Raw genomic sequence first — 23,959 nt, 5'->3', positions numbered from 1 at the left:
CCTTCTCGTCGGGCACAGAAATCTAACTGAGGCTTGGAGGAGGGTCATAGGGGGAGGAGCCAGTGCACACCAGGTGATCCTAAAGCTTTCTTTAGATGTGCCCTGTCTCCTGCGGAGCCGCTATTCCCCATGGTCCTTACGGAGTTCCCAGCATCCACTAGGACGTCAGAGAAATTTATTATAGAGAAAAACTTTTAAAATTTTTAAAATACAATGTGCAAAATGAAACAATTTTTTGTGAGGTAGATATAAGCCGGGTGCCTTAGTAAAAGTGACCGGTGCTCGATTCCATAAATATGGGAACAGTCTCTCACCGTTATTTGAAGGTGCGGTGGGCTAGCTTTTAAAAGATAGCTGTGGAGTCCTAGGCTGAATAGCCGGGCACCACCGCACTCTGCGTTTTTCAGCAAGACACCAGAATGCTCCGTCACTCCTCCTCCTCCAAGCAACGCGTCTCGGTCGTATAATAACCTTTCTCAACATGTTACATCTGCCCCACCTGCACTGCACATGGGGGGTCATTCCGAGTTGATCGCACGTAGCAACTTTTTGCTGCTCGTGCGATCACCCTGACGCCGCCTATGGGGGAGTGTATATCTGCATAGCAGGCTGCGATCGCTTGTTCAGCCCTGCTATGCTAAATAAGTTTCAAGTAAAACAAAACCTGGGCTGCAGTTACTCTCCCAGTGCGACGGATCCAGCGATGAAGGTCCCGGTCCTGACGTCAGACATCCGCTCTACAAACGCCTCGACACGCCTGCGTTGGACTCGCCACGCCTGGAAAATGGTGAGTATCCGCCCCGGAATGCCTCCCGCCTGTCCGTCTTCTTGCGATCGCCGCTGCAATCACATTTCTCGCTGGCGGCATCGTTGCCCGGCGACGACGTGTGTGCGCAATGCGTCCGTCGCCCATGCGCATTTCCGACCTGTTCGCATCGCAGGGAAGAACCGCTACGTGCGAACGGGTCGGAATGACCCCCATGGTTTTGTCCAACTGCTAACAAATTTGCTGCTACGACCAGGTCTGAATTAGGCTCTAGGTGTCTCCTTCCTGCATTGCGTGCAGCTGACGTGGATAGAATGTGATCCAGCTGGTTTACAGGGGAATTACACCTGATATGTCCCCGAGTGGAAGCAGGTGCGAGTGCTAGTAATTAGCCAAGCTCTCGTCTCTGATTATGTGTCCAGAACAGTAACTGGAAAGAATTCTACATTACTAACAATAATATAATGTACCGGCTCAGCCTAATGACTCGGGTCTAGCAGTACAGGAAAGCTACTAACCCGGGTAGGTGTGTGTATGTGTGAGTGTGCTTACCTGTGTGCTCATGTGTGTGTGTGTTTGGATGCGTGTGTGTTTTTTTACACCACAGCAAGAAAATAATTTTATAGGCTAAACCACAAAAAAATATCTAGACTTCACATTACACACCTCACAATCATCAAAATGGAATCTTAACCAAAAAACGTACTGATGTACAGGATGGGCGCTGCCAGTGGAGAGGGTAGTACTGATGTACAGGATGGGCGCTGCCAGTGGAGAGGACAGTACTGATGTATAGGATGGGAGCTGCCAGTGGAGAGGGTAGTACTGATGTACAGGATGGGCGCTGCCAGTGGAGAGGGTAGTACTGATGTATAGGATGGGAGCTGCCAGTGGAGAGGGCAGTACTGATGTACAGGATGGGCGCTGCCAGTGGAGAGGGCAGTACTGATGTATAGGATGGGCGCTGCCAGTGGAGAGGGCAGTACTGATGTATAGGATGGGCGCTGCCAGTGGAGAGGGCAGTACTGATGTACAGGATGGGCGCTGCCAGTGGAGAGGGCAGTACTGATGTATAGGATGGGCGCTGCCAGTGGAGAGGACAGTACTGATGTATAGGATGGGCGCTGCCAGTGGAGAGGGTAGTACTGATGTACAGGATGGGCGCTGCCAGTGGAGAGGGTAGTACTGATGTATAGGATGGGCGCTGCCAGTGGAGAGGGCAGTACTGATGTATAGGATGGGCGCTGCCAGTGGAGAGGACAGTACTGATGTATAGGATGGGCGCTGCCAGTGGAGAGGACAGTACTGATGTATAGGATGGGCGCTGCCAGTGGAGAGGACAGTACTGATGTATAGGATGGGCGCTGCCAGTGGAGAGGACAGTACTGATGTATAGGATGGGCGCTGCCAGTGGAGAGGACAGTACTGATGTATAGGATGGGCGCTGCCAGTGGAGAGGACAGTACTGATGTATAGGATGGGCGCTGCCAGTGGAGAGGACAGTACTGATGTATAGGATGGGAGCTGCCAGTGGAGAGGGCAGTACTGATGTACAGGATGGGAGCTGCCAGTGGAGAGGGCAGTACTGATGTATAGGATGGGAGCTGCCAGTGGAGAGGGCAGTACTGATGTATAGGATGGGTGCTGCCAGTGGAGAGGACAGTACTGATGTATAGGATGGGCGCTGCCAGTGGAGAGGGCAGTACTGATGTATAGGATGGGCGCTGCCAGTGGAGAGGGCAGTACTGATGTATAGGATGGGCGCTGCCAGTGGAGAGTGCAGTACTGATGTATAGGATGGGTGCTGCCAGTGGAGAGGGCAGTACTGATGTACAGGATGGGAGCTGCCAGTGGAGAGGGCAGTACTGATGTATAGGATGGGAGCTGCCAGTGGAGAGGGCAGTACTGATGTATAGGATGGGCGCTGCCAGTGGAGAGGGCAGTACTGATGTATAGGATGGGCGCTGCCAGTGGAGAGGGCAGTACTGATGTATAGGATGGGTGCTGCCAGTGGAGAGGGCAGTACTGATGTACAGGATGGGAGCTGCCAGTGGAGAGGGTAGTACTGATGTACAGGATGGGCGCTGCCAGTGGAGAGGGCAGTACTGATGTACAGGATGGGCGCTGCAAGTAGAGAGGGCAGTACTGATGTATAGGATGGGTGCTGCCAGTGGAGAGTGCAGTACTGATGTATAGGATGGGCGCTGCCAGTGGAGAGGGTAGTACTGATGTATAGGATGGGCGCTGCCAGTGGAGAGGGTAGTACTGATGTATAGGATGGGCGCTGCCAGTGGAGAGGGTAGTACTGATGTATAGGATGGGAGCTGCCAGTGGAGAGGGTAGTACTGATGTATAGGATGGGCGCTGCCAGTGGAGAGGGTAGTACTGATGTACAGGATGGGAGCTGCCAGTGGAGAGGGTAGTACTGATGTATAGGATGAGAGCTGCCAGTGGAGAGGACAGTACTGATGTATAGGATGGGATCTGCCAGTGGAGAGGGTAGTACTGATGTACAGGATGGGAGCTGCCAGTGGAGAGGGCAGTACTGATGTATAGGATGGGCGCTGCCAGTGGAGAGAACAGTACTGATGTACAGGATGGGCGCTGCCAGTGGAGAGGGCAGTACTGATGTATAGGATGGGCGCTGCCAGTGGAGAGGGCAGTACTGATGTATAGGATGGGAGCTGCCAGTGGAGAGGGCAGTACTGATGTACAGGATGGGCGCTGCCAGTGGAGAGGGTAGTACTGATGTATAGGATGGGCGCTGCCAGTGGAGAGAACAGTACTGATGTACAGGATGGGCGCTGCCAGTGGAGAGGGTAGTACTGATGTATAGGATGGGCGCTGCCAGTGGAGAGGGTAGTACTGATGTATAGGATGGGAGCTGCCAGTGGAGAGGGTAGTACTGATGTATAGGATGGGAGCTGCCAGTGGAGAGGGTAGTACTGATGTATAGGAAGGGAGCTGCCAGTGGAGAGGGTAGTACTGATGTATAGGAAGGGAGCTGCCAGTGGAGAGGGCAGTACTGATGTATAGGATGGGCGCTGCCAGTGGAGAGGGTAGTACTGATGTATAGGATGGGCGCTGCCAGTGGAGAGGGCAGTACTGATGTATATGATGGGTGCTGCCAGTGGAGAGGGCAGTACTGATGTACAGGATGGGCGCTGCCAGTGGAGAGGGCAGTACTGATGTATAGGATGGGTGCTGCCAGTGGAGAGGGTAGTACTGATGTATAGGATGGGTGATGCCAGTGGAGAGGGCAGTACTGATGTACAGGATGGGCGCTGCCAGTGGAGAGGGCAGTACTGATGTACAGGATGGGCGCTGCCAGTAGAGAGGGCAGTACTGATGTACAGGATGGGCGCTGCCAGTGGAGAGGGCAGTACTGATGTATAGGATGGGCGCTGCCAGTGGAGAGGGCAGTACTGATGTATAGGATGGGAGCTGCCAGTGGAGAGGGCAGTACTGATGTACAGGATGGGAGCTGCCAGTGGAGAGAGTAGTACTGATGTACAGGATGGGTGATGCCAGTGGAGAGGGCAGTACTGATGTATAGGATGGGTGCTGCCAGTGGAGAGGGTAGTACTGATGTATAGGATGGGCGCTGCCAGTGGAGAGGGCAGTACTGATGTATAGGATGGGTGCTGCCAGTGGAGAGGGCAGTACTGATGTACAGGATGGGAGCTGCCAGTGGAGAGGGCAGTACTGATGTACAGGATGGGAGCTGCCAGTGGAGAGGGTAGTACTGATGTACAGGATGGGTGATGCCAGCGGAGAGGGCAGTACTGATGTATAGGATGGGTGCTGCCAGTGGAGAGGGCAGTACTGATGTACAGGATGAGTGCTGCCAGTGGAGAGGACAGTACTGATGTACAGGATGGGCGCTGCCAGTGGAGAGGGCAGTACTGATGTATAGGATGGGTGCTGCCAGTGGAGAGGGCAGTACTGATGTATAGGATGAGAGCTGCCAGTGGAGAGGGTAGTACTGATGTATAGGATGAGTGCTGCCAGTGGAGAGGACAGTACTGATGTTCAGGATGGGCGCTGCCAGTGGAGAGGGCAGTACTGATGTATAGGATGGGTGCTGCCAGTGGAGAGGGCAGTACTGATGTATAGGATGAGTGCTGCCAGTGGAGAGGGCAGTACTGATGTACAGGATGAGTGCTGCCAGTGGAGAGGACAGTACTGATGTACAGGATGGGCGCTGCCAGTGGAGAGGACAGTACTGATGTACAGGATGGGCGCTGCCAGTGGAGAGGGCAGTACTGATGTATAGGATGGGCGCTGCCAGTGGAGAGGGCAGTACTGATGTATAGGATGAGAGCTGCCAGTGGAGAGGGCAGTACTGATGTATAGGATGGGAGCTGCCAGTGGAGAGGACAGTACTGATGTACAGGATGGGCGCTGCCAGTGGAGAGGGCAGTACTGATGTATAGGATGGGAGCTGCCAGTGGAGAGGGTAGTACTGATGTATAGGATGGGAGCTGCCAGTGGAGAGGGTAGTACTGATGTACAGGATGGGAGCTGCCAGTGGAGAGGGTAGTACTGATGTACAGGATGGGTGATGCCAGTGGAGAGGGCAGTACTGATGTATAGGATGGGAGCTGCCAGTGGAGAGGGTAGTACTGATGTACAGGATGGGAGCTGCCAGTGGAGAGTGCAGTACTGATGTATAGGATGGGCGCTGCCAGTGGAGAGGGCAGTACTGATGTATAGGATGGGCGCTGCCAGTGGAGGGGGCAGTACTGATGTATAGGATGGGCGCTGCCAGTGGAGAGGGCAGTACTGATGTATAGGATGGGAGCTGCCAGTGGAGAGGGTAGTACTGATGTATTGGATGGGCGCTGCCAGTGGAGAGGGCAGTACTGATGTATAGGATGGGCGCTGTCAGTGGAGAGGGCAGTACTGATGTATAGGATGGGCGCTGCCAGTGGAGAGGGCAGTACTGATGTACGGGATGGGCGCTGCCAGTAGAGAGGGTAGTACTGATGTACGGGATGGGAGCTGCCAGTGGAGAGGGTAGTACTGATGTACGGGATGGGAGCTGCCAGTGGAGAGGGTAGTACTGATGTACGGGATGGGAGCTGCCAGTGGAGAGGGCAGTACTGATGTATAGGATGGGCGCTGCCAGTGGAGAGGGCAGTACTGATGTATAGGATGGGCGCTGCCAGTGGAGAGGGCAGTACTGATGTATAGGATGGGCGCTGCCAGTGGAGAGGGCAGTACTGATGTATAGGATGGGCGCTGCCAGTGGAGAGGGCAGTACTGATGTATAGGATGGGCGCTGCCAGTGGAGAGGGCAGTACTGATGTATAGGATGGGAGCTGCCAGTGGAGAGGGCAGTACTGATGTATAGGATGAGAGCTGCCAGTGGAGAGGGCAGTACTGATGTATAGGATGAGAGCTGCCAGTGGAGAGGGCAGTACTGATGTATAGGATGGGCGCTGCCAGTGGAGAGGGCAGTACTGATGTATAGGATGGGCGCTGCCAGTGGAGAGGGCAGTACTGATGTATAGGATGGGCGCTGCCAGTGGAGTGGGTAGTACTGATGTATAGGATGGGTGCTGCCAGTGGAGAGGGCAGTACTGATGTACAGGATGGGCGCTGCCAGTGGAGAGGGTAGTACTGATGTACAGGATGGGCGCTGCCAGTGGAGAGGGCAGTACTGATGTATAGGATGGGCGCTGCCAGTGGAGAGGGCAGTACTGATGTACGGGATGGGCGCTGCCAGTAGAGAGGGTAGTACTGATGTACGGGATGGGAGCTGCCAGTGGAGAGGGTAGTACTGATGTACGGGATGGGAGCTGCCAGTGGAGAGGGTAGTACTGATGTACGGGATGGGAGCTGCCAGTGGAGAGGGCAGTACTGATGTACGGGATGGGAGCTGCCAGTGGAGAGGGTAGTACTGATGTATGGGATGGGAGCTGCCAGTGGAGAGGGCAGTACTGATGTATAGGATGGGCGCTGCCAGTGGAGAGGGCAGTACTGATGTATAGGATGGGCGCTGCCAGTGGAGAGGGCAGTACTGATGTACAGGATGGGAGCTGCCAGTGGAGAGGGCAGTACTGATGTATAGGATGGGAGCTGCCAGTGGAGAGGGCAGTACTGATGTATAGGATGGGCGCTGCCAGTGGAGAGGGTAGTACTGATGTACAGGATGGGCGCTGCCAGTGGAGAGGGCAGTACTGATGTACAGGATGGGAGCTGCCAGTGGAGAGGGCAGTACTGATGTATAGGATGGGCGCTGCCAGTGGAGAGGGCAGTACTGATGTACAGGATGGGTGCTGCCAGTGGAGAGGGCAGTACTGATGTATAGGATGGGAGCTGCCAGTGGAGAGGGCAGTACTGATGTATAGGATGGGCGCTGCCAGTGGAGAGGGCAGTACTGATGTATAGGATGGGTGCTGCCAGTGGAGAGGGTAGTACTGATGTACAGGATGGGCGCTGCCAGTGGAGAGGGCAGTACTGATGTACAGGATGGGCGCTGCCAGTGGAGAGGGCAGTACTGATGTACAGGATGGGCGCTGCCAGTGGAGAGGGCAGTACTGATGTACAGGATGGGCGCTGCCAGTGGAGAGGGCAGTACTGATGTATAGGATGGGCGCTGCCAGTGGAGAGGGCAGTACTGATGTATAGGATGGGCGCTGCCAGTGGAGAGGGCAGTACTGATGTATAGGATGGGCGCTGCCAGTGGAGAGGGCAGTACTGATGTACAGGATGGGTGCTGCCAGTGGAGAGGGCAGTACTGATGTATAGGATGGGCGCTGCCAGTGGAGAGGACAGTACTGATGTATAGGATGAGAGCTGCCAGTGGAGAGGGTAGTACTGATGTATAGGATGGGCGCTGCCAGTGGACAGGGTAGTACTGATGTATAGGATGGGCGCTGCCAGTGGAGAGGGTAGTACTGATGTACAGGATGGGTGCTGCCAGTGGAGAGTGTAGTACTGATGTACAGGATGGGAGCTGCCAGTGGAGAGGGCAGTACTGATGTATAGGATGGGTGCTGCCAGTGGAGAGGGCAGTACTGATGTACAGGATGGGAGCTGCCAGTGGAGAGGGCAGTACTGATGTATAGGATGGGCGCTGCCAGTGGAGAGGGCAGTACTGATGTACAGGATGGGCGCTGCCAGTGGAGAGGGCAGTACTGATGTATAGGATGGGCGCTGCCAGTGGAGAGGGTAGTACTGATGTACAGGATGGGCGCTGCCAGTGGAGAGGGCAGTACTGATGTACAGGATGGGCGCTGCCAGTGGAGAGGGCAGTACTGATGTATAGGATGGGCGCTGCCAGTTGTTTTATATGAATAATACGCAAATTTTGAGCATGATGCCGCTCGGCACAGCCAAGTGTCCTGTGACGCGGCCAGAGGGCTGTTTGGTGCGTCTTGAGCAGCAGAGTATCCGTGGAAACGGGCGCAGTACTCACTGCTTCAGCCCCATAAATACCACAGTACATAGCAATAGCTCTTTACAACACTGCATGGAACAAGTGGCTACACACAGGATAGGGGTAATATGTGACACACAGGATAGGGGTAATATGTGACACACGGGATAGGGGTAATATGTGACACACGGGATAGGGGTAATATGTGACACACGGGATAGGGGTGATATGTGACACACGGGATAGGGGTAATATGTGACACACGGGATAGGGGTAATATGTGACACACGGGATAGGGGTGATATGTGACACACAGGATAGGGGTAATATGTGACACACAGGATAGGGGTAATATGTGACACACAGGATAGGGGTAATATGTGACACACAGGATAGGGGTAATATGTGACACACAGGATAGGGGTAATATGTGACACACAGGATAGGGGTAATATGTGACACACAGGATAGAGGTAATATGTGACACACAGGATAGGGGTAATATGTGACACACGGGACAGGGGTAATATGTGACACACTGGATAGGGGTAATATGTGACACACGGGATAGAGGTAATATGTGACACACGGGATAGGGGTAATATGTGACACACGGGATAGGGGTGATATGTGACACACGGGATAGGGGTAATATGTGACACACGGGATAGGGGTGATATGTGACACACAGGATAGGGGTAACATGTGACACACAGGATAGGGGTAATATGTGACACACAGGATAGAGGTAATATGTGACACACGGGATAGGGGTAATATGTGACACACGGGACAGGGGTAATATGTGACACACGGGATAGGGGTAATATGTGACACACAGGATATGGGTAATATGTGACACACAGGATAGGGGTAATGTGTGACACACAGGATAGGGGTAATATGTGACACACAGGATAGGGGTAATGTGTGACACACAGGATAGGGGTAATATGTGACACACAGGATAGGGGTAATATGTGACACACAGGATAGGAGTAATATGTGACACACAGGATAGGGGTAATATGTGACACACGGGACAGGGGTAATATGTGACACACGGGATAGGGGTAATATGTGACACACAGGATAGGGGTAATATGTGACACACAGGATAGGGGTAATATGTGACACACAGGATAGGGGTAATATGTGACACACGGGACAGGGGTAATATGTGACACACGGGACAGGGGTAATATGTGACACACAGGATATGGGTAATATGTGACACACAGGATAGGGGTAATATGTGACACACAGGATAGAGGTAATATGTGACACACAGGATAGGGGTAATATGTGACACACAGGATAGAGGTAATATGTGACACACAGGATAGGGGTAATATGTGACACACGGGACAGGGGTAATATGTGACACACGGGATAGAGGTGATGTGTGACACACAGGATAGGGGTAATATGTGACACACATGATTGGGGTAATATGTGACACACAGGATAGGGGTAATATGTGACACACAGGATAGGGGTAATATGTGACACACAGGATAGGGGTTATATGTGACACACAGGATAGGGGTAATATGTGACACACAGGATAGGGGTTATATGTGACACACAGGATAGGGGTAATATGTGACACACAGGATAGAGGTAAGGGGTAATATGTGACACACAGGATAGGGGTAATATGTGACACACAGGATAGAGGTAAGGGGTAATATGTGACACACAGGATAGAGGTGATATGTGACACACAGGATAGAGGTAAAGGGTAATATGTGACACACAGGATAGAGGTGATATGTGACACACAGGATAGAGGTAAGGGGTAATATGTGACACACAGGATAGGGGTAATATGTGACACACAGGATAGAGGTAATATGTGACACACAGGATAGAGGTAAGGGGTAATATGTGACACACAGGATAGGGGTAATATGTGACACACAGGATAGGGGTAATATGTGACACACAGGATAGAGGTAAGGGGTAATATGTGACACACAGGATAGGGGTAATATGTGACACACAGGATAGGGGTAACATGTGACACAGGATAGGGGTAATATGTGACACACAGGATAGGGGTTATATGTGACACACATGATAGGGGTGATATGTGACACACAGGATACAGGTAACATGTGAAACACAGGATAGGGGTAATATGTGACACACAGGATAGGGGTAACATGTGACACACAGGATAGGGGTAATATGTGACACAGGATAGGGGTAATATGTGACACACAGGATAGGGGTAATATGTGACACACAGGATAGGGGTAATATGTGACACAGGATAGGGGTAATATGTGACACACAGGATAGGGGTAATATGTGACACACATGATAGGGGTGATATGTGACACACAGGATACAGGTAACATGTGAAACACAGGATAGGGGTAATATGTGACACACGGGATAGGGGTGATATGTGACACACAATCGCGTCATTCCGCGAAACCCCGCCCCCCGAGCTGGGCACTCGGGAGAAGGGGGTTTCAACGTTATAAAAGTGCCGCGGCGGGTGTTAGGGGGTCTCGGCGCCCCCTCCAATCCGGCGCCCAGGTCGCCTGCCCCCCTAGCCCCCCCCCTAGTTTCGGCCCTGATGTGACACACAGGAGAGAGGTGACATGTGACACACAGGATAGGGGTGATATGTGACACACAGGATAGGGGTGATATGTGACACACGGGATAGGGGTGATATGTGATACACGGGATAGGGGTGATATGTGACACACAGGATAGGGGTAATATGTGACACACAGGATAGGGGTAATATGTGACACACAGGATAGATGTGATGTGTGACACACAGGATAGGGGTAATATGTGACACACAGGATAGGGGTAATAATAAGAATTTACTTACCGATAATTCTATTTCTCGGAGTCCGTAGTGGATGCTGGGGTTCCTGAAAGGACCATGGGGGATAGCGGCTCCGCAGGAGACAGGGCACAAAAAGTAAAGCTTTAGGATCAGGTGGTGTGCACTGGCTCCTCCCCCTATGACCCTCCTCCAAGCCTCAGTTAGGATACTGTGCCCGGACGAGCGTACACAATAAGGAAGGATTTATGAATCCCGGGTAAGACTCATACCAGCCACACCAATCACACTGTACAACCTGTGATCTGAACCCAGTTAACAGTATGATAACAGCGGAGCCTCTGAAAGATGGCTCACAACAATAATAACCCGATTTTTGTAACTATGTACAAGTATTGCAGATAATCCGCACTTGGGATGGGCGCCCAGCATCCACTACGGACTCCGAGAAATAGAATTATCGGTAAGTAAATTCTTATTTTCTCTATCGTCCTAGTGGATGCTGGGGTTCCTGAAAGGACCATGGGGATTATACCAAAGCTCCCAAACGGGCGGGAGAGTGCGGATGACTCTGCAGCACCGAATGAGAGAACTCCAGGTCCTCCTTAGCCAGGTTATCAAATTTGTAGGATTTTACAAACGTGTTTGCCCCTGACTAAATAGCCGCTCGGCAAAGTTGTAAAGCCGAGACCCCTCGGGCAGCCGCCCAAGATGAGCCCACCTTCCTTGTGGAATGGGCATTTACATATTTTGGCTGTGGCAGGCCTGCCACAGAATGTGCAAGCTGAATTGTATTACACATCCAACTAGCAAAAGTCTGCTTAGAAGCAAGAGCACCCAGTTTGTTGGGTGCATACAGGATAACAGCAAGTCAGTTTTCCTGACTCCAGCCGTCCTGGAACCTATATTTTCAGGGCCCTGACCACATCTAGCAACTTGGAGTCCTCCAAGTCCCTAGTAGGCGCAAGACACCACAATAAGCTGGTTCAGGTGAAACACTGACACCACCTTAGGGAGAGAACTGGGGACGAGTCCGCAGCTCTGCCCTGTCCGAATGGACAAACAGATATGGGCTTTTTTGAGAAAAAAACCACCAATTTTACACTCGCCTGGTCCAGGCCAGGTCCAAGAGCATGTTCACTTTTCATGTGAGATGCTTCAAATCCACAGATTTGACTGGTTTTAAACCAATGTGTTTTGAGGAATCCCAGAACTACGTTGAGATCCCACAGTGCCACTGGAGGCACAAAAGGGGGTTGTATATGCAATACTCCCTTGACAAACTTCTGGACTTCAGGAACTGAAGCCAATTCTTTCTGGAAGAAAAATCGACAGGGCCGAAATTTGAACCTTAATGGACCCCAATTTGAGGCCCATAGACACCCCTGTTTGCAGGAAATGCAGGAATCGACCGAGTTGAAATTTCTTCGTGGGGCCTTCCTGGCCTCACACCACGCAACATATTTTCGCCACATGTGGTGATAATGTTGTGCGGTCACCTCCTTTCTGGCTTTGACCAGGGTAGGAATGACCTCTTCCTGAATGCCTTTTCCCTTAGGATCCGGCGTTCCACCGCCATGCCGTCAAACGCAGCTGCGGTAAGTCTTGGAACAGACATGGTACTTGCTGAAACAAGTCCCTTCTTAGCGGCAGAGGCCATAAGTCCTCTGTGAGCATCTCTTGAAGTTCCGGGTACCAAGTCCTTCTTGGCCAATCCGGAGCCATGAGTATAGTTCTTACTCCTCTACGTCTTATAATTCTCAGTACCTTAGGTATGAAAAGCAGAGGATGGAACACATACACCGACTGGTACACCCACGGTGTTACCAGAACGTCCACAGCTATTGCCTGAGGGTCTCTTAACCTGGCGCAATACCTGTCCCGTTTTTTGTTCAGACGGGACGCCATCATGTCCACCTTTGGTAATTCCCAACGGTTTACAATCATGTGGAAAACTTCCCCATGAAGTTCCCACTCTGCCGGGTGGAGGTCGTGCCTACTGAGGAAGTCTGCTTCCCAGTTTCCATTCCCGGAATGAAACACTGCTGACAGTGCTATCACATGATTTTCCGCCCAGCGAAAAGTCCTTGCAGTTTTTGCCACTGCCCTCCTGCTTCTTGTGCCGCCCTGTCTATTTACGTGGGCGACTGCCGTGATGTTTTATCCCACTGGATCAATACCGGCTGACCTTGAAGCAGAGGTCTTGCTAAGCGTAGAGCATTATAAATTTACCCTTAGCTATATTTATGTGGAGAAAAGTCTCCAGACTTGATCACACTCCCTGGAAATTTTTTCCTTGTGTGACTGCTCCCCAGCCTCTCGGGCTGGCCTCCGTGGTCACCAACATCCAAAACTGAATGCCGAATCTGCGGCCCTCTAGAAGATGAGCACTCTGTAACCACCACAGGAGAGACACCCTTGTCCTTGGATATAGGGTTATCCGCTGATGCATCTGAAGATGCGATCCGGACCATTTGTCCAGCAGATCCCACTGAAAAGTTCTTGCATGAAATCTGCCGACTGGAATTGCTTCGAAGGAAGTCACCATTTTTTTACCATGGCCCTTGTGCAATGATGCACTGATTTTAGGAGGTTCCTGACTAGCTCGGATAACTCCCTGGCTTTCTCTTCCGGGAGAAACACCTTTTTCTGGACTGTGTCCAGAATCATCCCTAAGCACAGGAGACTTGTTGTCGGGATCAGCTGCGAATTTGGAATATTTAGAATCCACCCCTGCTGTTGTAACAGTATCCGAGATAGTGCTACTCCGACCTCCAACTGTTCCCTGGACTTTGCCCTTATCAGGAGATCGTCCAAGTAAGGGATAATTAAGACGCCTTTTCTTCGAAGAAGAACCATCATTTCGGCCATTACCTTGGTAAAGACCCGGGGTGCCGTGGACAATCCAAACGGCAGCGTCTGAAACTGATAGTGACAGTTCTGTACCACGAACCTGAGGTACCCTTAGTGATAAGGGCAAATTTGGGACATGGAGGTAAGCATCCCTGATGTCTCGGGACACCATATAGTCCCCTTCTTCCCGGTTCGTTATCACTGCTCTGAGTGACTCCATCTTGATTTGAACCTTTGTAAGTGTTCAAATTTTTTTAGATTTAGAATAGGTCTCACCTAGCCTTCTGGCTTCAGTACCACAATATAGTGTGGAATAATACCCCCTTTTCTTGTTGTAGGAGGGGTAATTTAATTATCACCTGCTGGGAATACAGCTCGTGAATTGTTTCCCATACTGCCTCCTTGTGGTAAAGCAGACTTCAGGAGCCTGCGAGGGGGAAACGTCTCGACATTCCAATCTGTACCCCTGGGATACTACTTGTAGGATCCAGGGGTCCTGTACGGTCTCAGCGTCATGCTGAGAGCTTGTCAGAAGCGGTGGAACGCTTCTGTTCCTGGGAATGGGCTGCCTGCTGCAGTCTTCTTCCCTTTCCTCTATCCCTGGGCAGATATGACTCTTATAGGGACGAAAGGACTGAAGCTGAAAAGACGGTGTCTTTTTCTGCAGAGATGTGACTTAGGGTAAAAACGGTGGATTTTCCAGCAGTTGCCGTGGCCACCAGGTCCGATGGACCGACCCCAAATAACTCCTCTTCCTTTATACGGCAATACACCTTTGTGCCGTTTGGAATCTGCATCACCTGACCACTGTCGTGTCCATAAACATCTTCTGGCAGATATGGACATCGCACTTACTCTTGATGCCAGAGTGCAAATATCCCTCTGTGCATCTCGCATATATAGAAATGCATCCTTTAAATGCTCTATAGTCAATAAAATACTGTCCCTGTCAAGAGTATCAATATTTTTAGTCAGGGAATCCGACCAAGCCACCCCAGCTCTGCACATCCAGGCTGAGGCGATCGCTGGTCGCAGTATAACACCAGTATGTGTGTATATACTTTTTATGATATTTTCCAGCCTCCTGTCAGCTGGCTCCTTGAGGACGGCCCTATCTATAGACGGTACCGCCACTTGTTCTGATAAGCGTGTGAGCGCCTTATCCACCCTAAGGGGTGTTTCCCAACGCGCCCTAACTTCTGGCGGGAAAGGGTATACCGCCCATATTTTCTATCGGGGGGAACCCACGCATCATCACACACTTCATTTAATTTATCTGATTCAGGAAAAACTACGGTAGTTTTTTCACATCCCACATAATACCCTCTTTTGTGGTACTTGTAGTATCAGAAATATGTAACACCTCCTTCATTGCCCTTAACGTGTGGCCCTAATAAGGAATACGTTTGTTTATTCACCGTCGACACTGGATTCAGTGTCCCTGTCTGTGTCTGTGTCGACCGACTAAAGTAAACGGGCGTTTTAAAACCCCTGACGGTGTTTTTGAGACGTCTGGACCGGTACTAATTGTTTGTCGGCCGTCTCATGTCGTCAACCGACCTTGCCGCGTGTTGACATTATCACGTAATTCCCTAAATAAGCCATCCATTCCGGTGTCGACTCCCTAGAGAGTGACATCACCATTACAGGCAATTTCTCCGCCTCCTCACCAACATCGTCCTCATACATGTCGACACACACGTACCGACACACAGCACACACACAGGGAATGCTCTGATAGAGGACAGGACCTACTAGCCCTTTGGAGAGACAGAGGGAGAGTTTGCCAGCACACACCAAAAACGCTATAATTATATAGGGACAACCTTATATAAGTGTTTTCCCTTATAGCATCTTTTTTATATATTTCTAACGCCAAATTAGTGCCCCCCCTCTCTGTTTTAACCCTGTTTCTGTAGTGCAGTGCAGGGGAGAGCCTGGGAGCCTTCCCTCCAGCCTTTCTGTGAGGGAAAATGGCGCTGTGTGCTGAGGAGATAGGCCCCGCCCCTTTTTCGGCGGCCTCGTCTCCCGCTCTTAACGGATTCTGGCAGGGGTTAAATATCTCCATATAGCCCCCGGAGGCTATATGTGAGGTATTTTTAGCCAAAAATAGGTTTTCATTGCCTCCCAGGGCGCCCCCCTCCCAGCGCCCTGCACCCTCAGTGACTGCCGTGTGAAGTGTGCTGAGAGGAAATGGCGCACAGCTGCAGTGCTGTGCGCTACCTTAAGAAGACTGAGGAGTCTTCATGCCGCCGATTCTGGACCTTCTTCTTGTTTCAGCATCTGCAAGGGGGCCGGCGGCGAGGCTCCGGTGACCATCCAGGCTGTACCTGTGATCGTCCCTCTGGAGCTAATGTCCAGTAGCCAAAGAAGCCAATCCATCCTGCACGCAGGTGAGTTCACTTCTTCTCCCCTAAGTCCCTCGTTGCAGTGATCCTGTTGCCAGCAGGACTCACTGTAAAATAAAAAAAACCTAAGCTAAACTTTTCTAAGCAGCTCTTTAGGAGAGCCACCTAGATTGCACCCTTCTCGGCCGGGCACAAAAATCTAACTGAGGCTTGGAGGAGGGTCATAGGGGGAGGAGCCAGTGCACACCACCTGATCCTAAAGCTTTACTTTTTGTGCCCTGTCTCCTGCGGAGCCGCTATCCCCCATGGTCCTTTCAGGAACCCCAGCATCCACTACGGACTCCGAGAAATAGAATTATCGGTAAGTAAATTCTTATTATTACCCCTATCCTGTGTGTCACATATTACCCCTATCCTGTGTGTCACACATCACATCTATCCTGTGTGTCACATATTACCCCTATCCTGTGTGTCACATATTACCCCTATCCTGTGTGTCACATATCACCCCTATCCCGTGTATCACATATCACCCCTATCCCGTGTGTCACATATCACCCCTATCCTGTGTGTCACATATCACCCCTATCCTGTGTGTCACATGTCACCTCTCTCCTGTGTGTCACATCAGGGCCGAAACTAGGGGGGGGGCTAGGGGGGCAGGCGACCTGGGCGCCGGATTGGAGGGGGCGCCGAGACCCCCTAACACCCGCCGCGGCACTTTTATAACGTTGAAACCCCCTTCTCCCGAGTGCCCAGCTCGGGGGGCGGGGTTTCAGGAACCCCAGCATCCACTAGGACGATAGAGAAATGTGACACACAGGATAGGGGTGATATGTGACACACAGGATAGGGGTGATATGTGACACACAGGATAGTGGTGATATGTGACACACAGGATAGGGGTAATATGTGACACACAGGATAGGGGTAATATGTGACACACAGGATAGGGGTAACGTGACACACGGGATAGGGGTAATATGTGACACACGGGATAGGGGTAATATGTGACACACAGGATAGGGGTGATATGTGACACACGGGACAGGGGTGATATGTGACACACGGGACAGGGGTGATATGTGACACACGGGACAGGGGTGATATGTGACACACGGGACAGGGGTGATATGTGACACACGGGACAGGGGTGATATGTGACACACGGGACAGGGGTGATATGTGACACACAGGATAGGGATGATATGTGACACACGGGATAGGGGTGATATGTGACACACGGGATAGGGGTGATATGTGACACACGGGATAGGGGTGATATGTGACACACGGGACAGGGGTGATATGTGACACACGGGACAGGGGTGATATGTGACACACGGGATAGAGGTGATATGTGACACACGGGACAGGGGTGATATGTGACACACGGGATAGGGGTAATATGTGACACACGGGATAGAGGTGATATGTGACTCACGGGATAGGGGTAATATGTGACACACGGGATAGGGGTAATATGTGACACACGGGATAGATGTGATGTGTGACACACAGGATAGGGGTAATATGTGACACACAGGATAGGGGTAATATGTGACACACGGGATAGAGGTGATGTGTGACACACAGGATAGGGGTAATATGTGACACACAGGATAGATGTGATGTGTGACACACAGGATAGGGGTAATATGTGACACACAGGATAGGGGTAATATGTGACACACGGGATAGAGGTGATGTGTGACACACAGGATAGGGGTAATATGTGACACACAGGATAGGGGTGATATGTGACACACAGGATAGAGGTGATATGTGACACACAGGATAGGGGTGATATGTGACACACAGGATAGAGGTGATATGTGACACACAGGATAGGGGTAATATGTGACACACAGGATAGGGGTAATATGTGACACACGGGATAGGGGTGATATGTGACACACAGGATAGGGGTAATATGTGACACACAGGATAGGGGTAATATGTGACACACAGGACAGGGGTAATATGTGACACACAGGATAGGGGTAATATGTGACACACAGGATAGAGGTGATATGTGACACACAGGATAGGGGTGATATGTGACACACAGGATAGGGGTGATATGTGACACACAGGATAGGGGTAACAACACACAGGATAGGGGTGTTATGTGACACACAGGATAGGGGTAATATGTGACACACAGGACAGGGGTAATATGTGACACACGGGATAGAGGTGATATGTGACACACGGGATAGAGGTGATATGTGACACACGGGATAGAGGTGATATGTGACACACGGGATAGAGGTGATATGTGACACACGGGATAGAGGTGATATGTGACACACGGGATAGGGGTGATATGTGACACACGGGATAGAGGTGATATGTGACTCACGGGATAGGGGTAATATGTGACACACGGGATAGGGGTAATATGTGACACACGGGATAGATGTGATGTGTGACACACAGGATAGGGGTAATATGTGACACACGGGATAGGGGTAATATGTGACACACGGGATAGGGGTAATATGTGACACACGGGATAGGGGTAATATGTGACACACGGGATAGGGGTGATATGTGACACACTGGATAGGGGTGATATGTGACACACGGGATAGAGGTGATATGTGACACACGGGATAGAGGTGATGTGTGACACACAGGATAGGGGTAATATGTGACACACAGGATAGGGGTGATATGTGACACACAGGATAGAGGTGATATGTGACACACAGGATAGGGGTGATATGTGACACACAGGATAGGGGTGATATGTGACACACAGGATAGGGGTAACAACACACAGGATAGGGGTAATATGTGACACACAGGATAGGGGTAATATGTGACACACAGGATAGGGGTAACATGTGACACACAGGATAGTGGTGATATGTGACACACAGGATAGGGGTAATATGTGACACACAGGATATGGGTAATATGTGACACACAGGATAGGGGTAATATGTGACACACAGGATAGGGGTGATATGTGACACACAGGATAGAGGTGATATGTGACACACAGGATAGGGGTAATATGTGACACACAGGAGAGAGGTGATATGTGACACACATTATAGGGGTGATATGTGACACACAGGATAGGGGTGATATGTGACACACAGGATAGGGGTGATATGTGACACACAGGATAGGGGTAACATGTGACACACAGGATAGTGGTGATATGTGACACACAGGATAGGGGTAATATGTGACACACAGGATAGGGGTAATATGTGACACACAGGATAGGGGTAACATGTGACACACGGGATAGGGGTAATATGTGACACACGGGATAGGGGTAATATGTGACACACGGGATAGGGGTAATATGTGACACACGGGATAGGGGTAATATGTGACACACGGGATAGAGGTGATATGTGACACACGGGATAGGGGTAATATGTGACACACGGGATAGGGGTAATATGTGACACACGGGATAGGGGTAATATGTGACACACGGGATAGGGGTAATATGTGACTCACGGGATAGGGGTAATATGTGACACACGGGATAGGGGTAATATGTGACCACCCTTGGGCCCGTCTTGCCCACTGATCTGGTTTATAAGCAGGTCGCCGCTCTGTGACACTCGGTAGAGGCAGCATAGTGCGGGCTGGGGGATGTTCCTGGTAGCGCAGTGACATCATCGGCGACTGCTTCTCTGACTGTTGTGCTGGCTGACGCTGTCCCTGACACTCTCATCTTCGGCAGGGGTCCTGCTTCACGTGATGGGGGACGCTCTGGGGTCCGTTGTGGTCGTAGTGGCTGCTGTCATATTTTACGTGAAACCTTTGGCCGCGGACGCACCGTGTAACTGGCAGTGCTACATTGATCCCAGTCTTACAGTCGTCATGGTCGCCATCATTTTATTCTCCGCGTATCCCCTCATCAGAGAAACAGCCACCATTCTGCTCCAGATGGTCCCCAAAGGTGTCAGTGTTGGAGACATCGGTAAGAACTTTATCATCTATTTATTTCTCATATAACAAAGTAATGTGAGTAAAGTGAAATGTTTTGTACTGTTTCCATGCACACATCATTATATATGTGCACCTGGGTGCTAGGTCTCAGCGTATGCAGAGTATTATATACTAGGTGTAGTTCTCAGTGTAGGGAGACGGGTCTGACAGGTCCCCTGGATGTATGGATCGGGGCTGGGAGACTGGCCCCAGGATCCAGGCAGCAGAATGCATGGGGAGGGGGGGGGGGGAGCGCAACGAAGCCTCTTGCTCACTGCGCTCATGAACGGAATAGTCCCTGCATGCCGACTGTCGGGGGTTTGATGTCTCGGGATCCCTGATGTAATAGTGTTACAGTGTAATACATGTAGTCCTCAGTGTAGGGAGGTGCCCTGGTCTCTATCACTAGCACATTTACTGTTACCTGGATGTAATAGTGTATATGGATTATATATGTCACGGACGTGCGGTGAGGTAAATGGCTCCGGAGGCACTGGCTAGTACCACAGGCAGATTTACTCATAATTTCTGCTGCGGGGTACACTGGGCTCCACAAGGAATTACATCGGGGTGTAGAGTAGGATCTTGATCCGAGGCACCAACAGGCTCAAAGCTTTGACCTTCTTCCCAAGATGCACAGCGCTGCCTCCTCTATAACCCCGCCTCCCTGCACAGGAGCTCAGTTTGTAAGTTGGTGCCTTGCAGTATGCTCTAGGCAGCCTTTTTAGAGCTTCATTTACAGACTGAAGACAGAAGAAATGAAGATTTACAGGGCTGCTGCAGGCAAAGTCTCATAGACTCTCCATCACCCCCAGCGGCGCTGTATACTCCCACGCCGCGGTTGCCGGGTCACTGTAGCGGAGGCGCCGGCTTCTTCCCTCTTCACGGGAGTCACACACGCCACCGTCTCCCAGATCGCGGGGCCGCTGACAAGGGGGAGGTAAGGAGCTTCTGTGCCGCACTTTGCACCGCGATCCAGCGTGGCCGTAGGAGACGGGCCACGCACGCGCTGGCATGGACACAGATTACTGGGCTGATGTTCCACTAGCCACCTGGGATATACTTTATGGGCACAGGTCGGGGGACGTTGTGCCATTACCCCCCCCCCCCCCCTCTTGTTTTCTTTACTGCCCGCACGGCCGGTGGGGATGCCTGCAGGGGGGGAGCAGGCCGGACCTGAGGCTCCTCCCCCCAGCCCCAGGGCACCATTTCTGTAATGTTCCCGCCCTGGAGCTGCTTCCTTCTCCCTCACTCCCGGTCAGCAGCCATTACATTTTGTTAGCAGTTGGGCAAAACCATGTGCACTGCAGGGGAGGCAGATGTAACATGTGCAGAGAGAGTTAGATTTGGGTGTGGGGAGTTAAATCTGCAATCTAATTTGCAGAGTAAAGATAAAGCAGCCAGTATTTACCCTGCACAGAAACAAAATAACCCACCCAAATCTAACTCTCTCTGCACATGTTACATCTGCCTCCCCTGCAGTGCACATGGTTTTGCCCAACTGCTAAAAAATTTCCTGCTGCGATCAACTTGGAATTACCCCCAGAGCCTTGCTGTTCCTGGGATTGCTGGGGCAAATCCTCCTCTGCCAGCGCTGTGCTTCCTACAGGACACTTGAGTATTCTACCTGTCACTGGGACTGTGTTAGGTAAGAAAGAGTGTATACTGTCAGGGTTGTGTGGTACAAACACCCTGTGATATACATCCAGTGCTTACTGTGTTTGTTATATCTATTGTTATCACATACAGCCATACTGAGTATTACTTTGTATTGCTAGTCCAGTGCAGTTTATGGTACATCATTTTTGCATGGTACGCTTGTGACATATATATATATATATATATATATATATATATATACACACGTGTGTGTGCATGTAGCTGCTGCCTGGTTGCCTTATTGCAGGGTATTTCATTCAGCGGGCTATTCCTATATTACTATACCTGTGGGGGACAAGTGTTTCAGGTTTTTCTCAGATAATATAGGTTTGTTTCACAAGATATGCTACTGGGGTATTTTTCCTTGTGAATTATAGTCACCATATGTTCTATTCCTATTGGACTCTCGGTCTGTGCCATCTTAGGCTGTTTCTCTGAGAGTTCTTACTGGGTATACTGCTGCTACAATTTGTACCGGGTTACCCATTACTGTGCGCATAGTTATGTCGGCTACACGTGGCGACAACATTGGGGCCTCTCCCACACTGCGTGGTAGTGAGGCCACTGATGGAATGGAGGATAATTTAGTAGCTGAGAGTTCAGGTTCAGGGGGTTCCTTGCCCCCCAGTGGGTCGGTAGCACTTGGGGCATCACAAGATCCACCTTGGGCTACATTTTCCACATTGTTAAACATGCTTGTGACTAAATTGACGCCCCCTGTGGGACCACCTGTGCCACTACCACAGTTTATGGTCCCCGCTGTGAACCCGCCATGGGCAGATCAGCTTTCCACTCAGTTACAGCATTTGAACCAATACATGTCTAAATCTAAGGGTCACTCTCGCCTGCATAAGACTAAGTCGTCTTCTAAAAGGGCAATTACCTTCTCCCAATCCGCGGCCTTAACTGACACGTCTTCCGAGGAGGACGGTGCATATACTGACCCCTCAGACATTGACGCTGATGTTTAAGATGGGGAGGGGGAAATCATCCGTAGATGTCTCGGATTTGATTGAGGCGATACGGCTCATTCTTCAAGTGGCTGATGACTCTGAGCCTGAGACTGTCTCCAAGAAGCCTGATAGGTTTAAGCGAAAGAAGGTGGTTAAGCAGGTTTTACCCTACTCTAAACACCTGACTGACATACGTCAGGAATCCTGGTAAAATCCGGGGACAAAGTTTACACCGAATAAGAGACTGTTGGCTCGCTATCCTCTCTCTGCGGAGGTGTGTAACAATTGGGAAACTCCTCCGCCTGTAGATTCTCATGTGGCGCGCATGGTTGTTTCCTCTGCTCTGCCAGTAACTACCGTCACCTCTCTGAAGGAACCGACGGATCGTCGTGTGGAGGGCTGTTTGAAAGCGATTTATACCCTAACGGGGCTGTGCAAAGGCCAACTATTGCAGCGACTTGGGCTGCTGAAGCTGTTGAGGCGTGGGCTCAGGAACTCGAGGCAGAACTGCCTTCTGATGCATCTGAGCATGCTCGACAATGTCTCTCATATATTGCCACGGCTTCTCTGTACCTTAAGGAGGCGGCCTCCGATGCTGGGGTGCTCGCGGCCAAGGCTGCTACTGCGTTCGTTTTGGCCAGACGTATCCTTTGGTTGAGATCCTGGTCGGTGGATTCAGATTCCAAGAAAACCCTGGAGGTGCTTCCTTTCAAGGGAGACATTCTCTTTGGAGAAGACCTCTGTCAGGTTTCTGGTTTTATCTGTTCCCAGAGGGGGCACTAGTGGGTCAGGGCTGGTGCGGTGTATAAAACAAGGAGGCTTGATAAAAGTCCTGCGCATAAGCACTGGTGTTTATTGTGTCACAGAGTAGTTGGAAACAGATGGCATGATATACAATGGATAGTTACTTGGAAGCCAGTAACAACAGAAACTGAAGCATGGATAATAACTGGTACAACTGATAGTAGTAATAATGAACAGTAACTGAGTCCAAAGGAAATGTATATTCAAAAGTCACTGGTAACAGAAATAGATAATAATAATAATAACAATAATAACAATAATAACTTGAATAGCTTGATGCAAAACAGTACTGTAGTAATAATTGAAGAAAAGCAGAACTCCAGTATTTTGTAAAAGCACACAGTCTCTATAACATAGAAATACTTTGGCCTTGCACGGCCCAGGCAGGAGACGGTCCTACTCAGCAAGAGAGTT

General features: G+C 50.7%; 1 protein-coding gene across 1 annotated transcript in view; it reads left to right on the top strand.

The window, feature by feature from the left end:
* Nucleotides 1-23,959, top strand: part of LOC134910750 (calcium/manganese antiporter SLC30A10-like) — a 57,319-nt gene that overhangs the window by 12,308 nt on the left and 21,052 nt on the right. The window contains exon 3 of the mRNA XM_063919125.1: nucleotides 19,882-20,121. Coding sequence (XP_063775195.1) covers nucleotides 19,882-20,121 — 240 coding nt within the window. The remainder of the gene's footprint in view (nucleotides 1-19,881; nucleotides 20,122-23,959) is intronic.

The sequence above is a fragment of the Pseudophryne corroboree genome, chromosome 4 (assembly GCF_028390025.1).
Source record: "Pseudophryne corroboree isolate aPseCor3 chromosome 4, aPseCor3.hap2, whole genome shotgun sequence".
NCBI lineage: Eukaryota > Metazoa > Chordata > Amphibia > Anura > Myobatrachidae > Pseudophryne > Pseudophryne corroboree.
This window is presented reverse-complemented; position numbering and strand designations above follow the sequence as displayed.